The sequence below is a fragment of the Notothenia coriiceps genome, unplaced genomic scaffold, assembly GCF_000735185.1.
Source record: "Notothenia coriiceps isolate Sejong01 unplaced genomic scaffold, NC01 NC01_scaffold00000339, whole genome shotgun sequence".
Classification (NCBI taxonomy): domain Eukaryota; kingdom Metazoa; phylum Chordata; class Actinopteri; order Perciformes; family Nototheniidae; genus Notothenia; species Notothenia coriiceps.
The window spans coordinates 10,535,910-10,542,755 of record NW_011333040.1 but is presented as its reverse complement, the minus strand read 5'-3'; the positions used below and the strand labels follow the sequence as shown (position 1 = coordinate 10,542,755).

The 6,846-nt window shown below is 42.1% G+C and overlaps 1 protein-coding gene across 1 annotated transcript; it reads left to right on the top strand.

Moving 5' to 3' along the window:
• Positions 1–1,985: 1,985 nt before the first annotated feature.
• On the top strand, positions 1,986–3,625 carry LOC104950830 (trichohyalin-like). Its single transcript, XM_010777410.1, has 2 exons — positions 1,986–2,573; positions 2,619–3,625. Exons 1-2 carry the CDS (start codon positions 2,138–2,140, stop codon positions 3,623–3,625), a joined length of 1,443 nt encoding a protein of 480 aa, XP_010775712.1. The 5' UTR covers positions 1,986–2,137.
• Positions 3,626–6,846: the final 3,221 nt, after the last annotated feature.

The window sequence follows — 6,846 nt, the reverse complement described above, 5'->3', positions numbered from 1 at the left end:
TGTTCTTCAGGAGCATATCTCTTTCCCTGAGAGGAACCCTTTCAAAAGTACTCCCAAAACAACAGGCACAGTATGACCTGGAGTTGTGATGAGATGCGTGGAACGCAGCAAGCACCTGCCTGATTTTCAGCTCTGTGCAAGGAAGAAGGACCAGTTACTCGAGATGACGTCAGACTCCACCGAGGATGCGTTACAGCCTCAGACACCTGACTGAATTCTGGCTGTGTGTGGAGAGGGAGCATCCAACTCATTGGACAGAGGTGCCTGGTGGGAATTCTGCTTCCTTCCTTTCGGCCACAATCTTGATCTCTGTGAGATAGGCTTTTTCAGCTGTGTGGGGCCACACTGAAAACAAAGTACAGAGGGCTAAGGCTCCACATTGTGACGCCTGACTGCGAGTGGCCGTATCAAGCCTGCAACCCCGTTTTGTGAATAGAATGTGCAGTGAAAAACAGGCTCATTGCAGCCACTAGATACAACTCAACTCTCACAAACTGCCTCACAACACTTGTCCAAATATCTGGCATTGTTCTCTTTTTTGCCTACACACATTTTAACTCAATTGTTTTTGTTCTTGCAAAGTAACACGAATCATATCATGCTTGATGTCACAAAAGTGATTTGCTAAATACGTTACTTTGGCACAACAGAAAAGGGAAAGGAATGTTCATCGTTGTTAAAAAGTAATGTTTTATGATTTTTGATATCAAAGTGGTCTTGGTAAAGATAGTTATTTGACACAAACGAGTACATAGTGAAATGGAATGTTCTCATGTTAAAAAGTAATGGTTCATGATTTTGATATCAAAGTGGTTTGCTAAAAGTTAGTTATTTGCACAACATACATGAACTAGAGAAGTGAGAGGAATGTTCATGTTAAGAAAAGAAATAAGAAAGGAATGTTGATGATTTAAACAAAACTAATGTTAATTTTGATGTTACAAAAGGTGGTGTGTAGTGCAGTGTTAAATATTATTTGCACAACAGTTGTTATTTGCACAACCGAAATGACTAAAACACGTGAGACGAATGTTCTTTTTTTGATGCTGTATCAATAAAGTTAAAAACAGCCTATTTTGTCACCAGTTTGTCGGGGTGGGGGGGCCTGAAAAATGTTCTTCCTCAAAAGGGGGGCCTGACAGAAAAAGTTTGAGAACCACTGGTCTATATGTTTGATGTGTTAAACCGGCGTAGTCTGGTTTAATAAAGTATATTGTGTGGAGTTTTTAAGCCGAAAAGTATATTTTTGTTCGATGTTCTAAGCCGAAACGTTTGTGTACAAGTTTGGTATGAGATCAGCTTTTAAGGTCAGCATCTATAGAATTTAGAGCTAAGATAAATGAAGATTGTGTTGTTTTGTATTGTCAAGCAGTGTGGTTTTAATCTGCACATGTTGAGTGTTCCCCTTCCCCCAGTCACATGAGGTTTATGCTATACTGCTAAGCTAGTTAGCTAGCCAGTTGGCATTACTAGATGGTGAAGTAGTTTGAGTGAAGATACAACTGGTAATTACTGATTAAATACACAGGGATAAGGTAGATGAACGTTGAGAGTAGATTGAGTTGTTTTGTTTTTCATGCTTTTCAAAGAAAGTCATTTGAACTTTATTATTTTGGGGAAATAAACAGGAAGTAGGTTTATGAACCGGAAGTACTAGTTGATACATTTGAGAGGAGTTAAAAAATAAAACAGCTCCCCTAGCGGACATAATAAGTATTATAGTTAATACATTCTTCACCACACAGATAAAGATTACAGGTGGTTTCTTTGAATTGAAGTATTGTAGTTGACTCATTTTATGACATTTGCATAATTTCATAAACTTGAGTATACTGTACACGGTTTATTTGGATTTGCACCATATTCCTATTTTCATATTACTAAGTCAACTCCTGTTCATTTTTATTTCTTTATTCAGATTTTAACATTTGCATAATTTCAATTTGTCTAATTTTGATTTTGATTTCCAATTTCAGTTTTACAACATTTTAATTTATTTAAAAAAAAAAAAAAACAACCAGATTTTAAAGTTAAGTTCAGGTGACATAGGATATCTTTATAAAGAATACAAAGGTACTATTCAGAGGATTAGTTTTTCATCTTTGATAACTTAATAATATTATCCAAGTACTTAAACATGTCGCCAAAAGACACCAAATTGAGACCAGTCGCAGAGCCAGGCTCAACTGCAGATATCAAGGAAAGGGTAAAAATCAGATCAGATTTAACAGTTCCAAGTAAAAGACAGAAGACATGGAACCAAATGGAGAAACTGTTAGAACAGTGGCAAACGAGAGGATTGATTCCAGCAGATGATCAACCTGGACCAACGGAAGCCCATAGAAAAGCTGTAGTTGAACATGAGAATGCTGAATACCTACAACAGGAAAAAGCTTGGATCAAAGCCGGACAACCCTCTTGGTATGGACCTGAAAACATTGCTATGAACAGAGCTGAAAAAAGAAAAGCTATGGTTGCAAGTCTGGTATTCCATCTGGAAGATGCCAGCCAAGGATTGACAAACAGCTTACATGTGGTAGAACTCAGCAGAAGAATGGAAGAGAAAACCAATAGAAGAATGGAAGAACTTGGGAGAAGAATGGAAGAGGAGACCAAAGGAAGAATGGAAGAACTCGGCAGAATAATGGAAAAGGAACTTGGGAGAAGAATGGAAGAGCAGCTCAACAGAAGAATGGAAGCAGAACTCATCAGAGGAATGGAAGAGAGACGAAAAGCAGATGAAGCACATAATGACATTATTGAAGAGAGACAAAGGGAGGAAGATAAATACCAACAACTTCTGGCGGAAAGACGACAAGAAGATGTAAGATTTCAGGACATGAAGGCAGATAGACAACGGAGAGAAAGGAGAGAACAAGAAGAACGAAGAACTCAAAGAAAATGCAGAACAAACTACTCTCCTGACTATTCCGAAGGACAGGGAGATGAAGATGACGACGGCGGTACACAGTCTGAAACCAGTAGACACTCCCCATACCATGAACAGTCACAGCAACAACGCGGTTTTGCATCTCCTCCTGAGAATAATAGTATGGACGAAAATGAGCAACATTACCCTGGGACATGCCCCAAAACGAGAAGAACCAAGACCGGTGCACATACCTCCATGCCATTGATAGCGGCTGGAAGAGGAGGATTTCAATACCAATCATGGATTCACAGGGACATGGAAGCATTAGTGGCAAAACTACCTCCACTCACGAAAGGAGGTCAGAAGTGGGTGACTGATCTGGAGAGATACACAGCCCAAGACCACCTGTGCTTGGGAGATATGAGGGCCCTGCTCGGACGGATTGAAGGACTATTGGAAGCAAGAGCAGTAGATTCCGAGGCCAATTGCACGCACGACCCAGATGACACTTCATTCAACTACATCAGGTCGAATTATTGGGCTGCTATTCGTCACATCTACCCGACAACACGCAGTTTACATGCCCTCACCGGCCTGAGGAAAGGCACGGAGGAAAACATGCATGCCTTCCTGAAGAGATGCGAAGGAGTGTGGGAGGACTGTACTGGAGAACGACATGACGTTTCGCCGGCTGTCACAATGCTGTGGAAGGACGCTAAGGATAAAATAAATGTTTCAGTTTTTGGTATGTGACTAAGTAAAATAACTAAATAAGTCTAAAATTTTAAACGTATGCTCTTACATTAAACAGACTAAAACTAAAGGTTAAAGTCAAATCGTTGTAAATTAAATAAAAAGATAAATTTTAAATGGTCTAAAATTTCAATTCAAGTCTTACTGGGTATCTTAGAAACATTCTTATGTTTCCATGATAAGGGGGGGGGGACTCTTAATCATGTAAGTAGAAACTATATGAATTATTATAATAAGGTTCTGAATTTGTACAGCGTTTTCTGTGGTTCAACTCTGGTCAATCGTCCCGGTCCGAGTTGACGTCTATAGTTCCTTTCCCACTTTTTAGTCTAGTCTAAATGTGTCAAGGTTCATTTTCTGTCTTCTGGTACCTTGGTTTACCATCTTTACTATCTTGTCACCGTTTGCTTTCCTAACCTAAGGTCGTCTACTAGTGGACCTGGTGCCTTCGGTATCTTTTCGACATCAACTTGGTACTCTTACGACTTATGGATGTTGTCCTTTTTTCGTACCTAGTTTAAGGCCTGGTTTGGAGAACCATACCTGGACTTTTGTAACGATCTTGTCTCGACTTTTTTCTTTTCGTATACTCACGTTCAGACCATAAGGTAGACCTTCTAGGTCGGTTCCTAACTGTTTTGTCGAATGTACACCCATTTAGTCGTCTTTCTTACTCTTGCTCTTTTGGTTGCCTTCCTTACCTTCTTGAGCCGTCGTTATTACCTTTCCTTGAACCCTTCTTTTACCTTCTCCTCTAGGTTGTCTTCTTACCTTCTTGAGCCGTCCTTATTACCTTTTCACTTGAGTTGTACTTCCTTACCTTCTCGTCGAGTTGTCTTCTTACCTTCGTCTTGAGTAGTCTCCTTACCTTCTCTCTGCTTTTCGTCTACTTCTGTATTACCCTGTAATACCTTCTCTCTGCCTTTCCGTCAACTTCGAGTATTACTGTAATAACGCTTTCTGTTGCCTCTTCTATTTATGGTTCGTTGAAGACCGCCTTTCTCGCTGTTCTTCTACATTCTAAATCCTGTACTTCGTCTACTGTTGCCTCTCTTTCTGATCTTGTTCTTCTTGCTTCTGAGTTTCTTTTGCGTCTTGTTTGATGAAGAGGACGATAAGACTTCCTGTCCCTCTACTTCTACTGCCTGCCGCCAATGTGTCAACTTTGGTCATCTGTGAGGGTATGGTACTTGTCGGTGTCGTTGTTGCGCCAAGACGTAGAGGGAGGATTTTATGTATCATACCTACTTTTTACTCGTGTAATGGGACCTGTACGGGGTTTTGCTCTTCTTTGGTTCTTATTTCTTGGTTCTGGCCACCAGTGTATGGAGGTACGGTAACTATCCTCCGACCTTCTCCTCCTAAAGTTAGATGGTTGTTGTACCCTAAGTGTCTGTACCTTCCGTAATCACCGTTTTTGATGGAGGGTGGTGCTTTCCTCCTGTTTCACCCACTAACTAGACCTCTCCTATGTGTCGGGTCTGGTGGACACGAAACCTCGTACTCCCCGGGACGAGCCTGCCTACTTCCGTGCCTGACCTTCGTTCTCGCTCATCTAAGGCTCCGGTTTAACGTGCGTGCTCTAGGTCTACTGTAAGTAGGTTGATGTAGTCCAGCTTAATAACCCCGACATAGCAGTGTAGAGGGCTGTTGCGCGTCAAAGTGTACGGGAGTGGCCGGACTCCTTTCGTGCCTCCTTTTGTACTACGCGAAGGACTTCTTACGCTTCCTCACACCCTCCTGACAATGACGTCTCTTGCTGTACTGCAAAGCGGCCGACAGTGTTACGACGAGACCTTCTTGGCCATAATTTACGGGAAGGGGTTTAGTCAGTCCGTTGCGGATCTCTACACCACCCCAATCTTCGATTTTAGGGTGCTTCTTACCTCTGATGTAGAGTAGGTGCGTACTGTTAGTTTATGGGTCCTTTCATTGTTTCCTTCTACTACTTCTTTGTTTCTTTGACCCTTTTTATGAAACTTCTACGTCCACGACTCCTTTCTATGACTTACGATTAGTCTACCGGTATGATCGGTCTCCTTCCGGTCCCACCTATGGAGGTTGTCAAGTTTGAGTCCTTCTTGGTCTCTAGGTTTAACGTCATTGGTCTTCGCCTCCTCCTTCACATAAGGTGTTTGTTCAAGTCGGTCTTATGGACGACATAAAGGATGCGTTCATGTCGGTGTTCGGTGGTGTCATAGAGAGTTGTCGTCTGGTGGACACATAGGAAGGATCGTTCATGTCGGTGTTCGCTGTCGTCCATAGGAAGGGTGTGTTAAGGTCGTTCTCGTTTATGGACAACATAGAGGATGGGTACTATGTCAGCGTTCGTGTCAATATGTGAGGGTATGTCGTGAGTTGTTTTCCCTTTTACCTCAACTTTCGTTGCGTAGTTTCTCCTTCTTCTCTATCGCCGACGAGTAGTACACCACTAACACTTTATAAGCAGTACCGGTCGTACTACAGGGCGTGAGTGTAATAAGAAGTAGAGTGTTGACCAAGTGGAGTCATAACTCTCCACTATGGAACACCACTCTATACGACTTTCAACTCCGCCTTAGTATAGTCCCGGTTTACTGAATGTTAGGTGGTGTAAACTTCGTCAGCGGCGTAGAGAAGAAGGAGAAACTCGCAACGAAAGCGAGAGGTAACAGGAAAAAGACAACTACGACATACCCTCACCACACTATTTGACACGAACGCTGACATGAGACCCATCCTTTCTATGTGTCCATAAACGACAACGGCCCTTAACACACCCTTTCTATGACGACACGAACACCTGACATAGAACGAAATCCTTCTATGTTGGGTACACAGCAACGACACAACTCTATGACAACCACGAACACCGACATGAACGCAATCCTTTTATGGTGCCATAGACGACTTGAACCAAAACACCGTGTATGTGAAAGAGGAGGCGAAACAACCAAGACGTAAACCTAAGAGACCAAGAAGGACTCAAACTTGACAACCTCCACAGGTGGGACGGAAGAGACGATCATACCGGTAGGACTAATCGAAGTCATAGAAAGAGTCGGTGGACGTAGAAGTTTTCAAAAAAAGGGTCAAAGAGAAACAAAGAAGTAGTAGAAGGAAACAATAAAGGACCGTAAACTACAGTACCACTTACTCTACATCAGAGGTAAGAAGACCCTAAAATCGAAGATTGGGGTGGTGTAGAGATTCCGCACGGACGTGACTAACCCCTTCCCGAA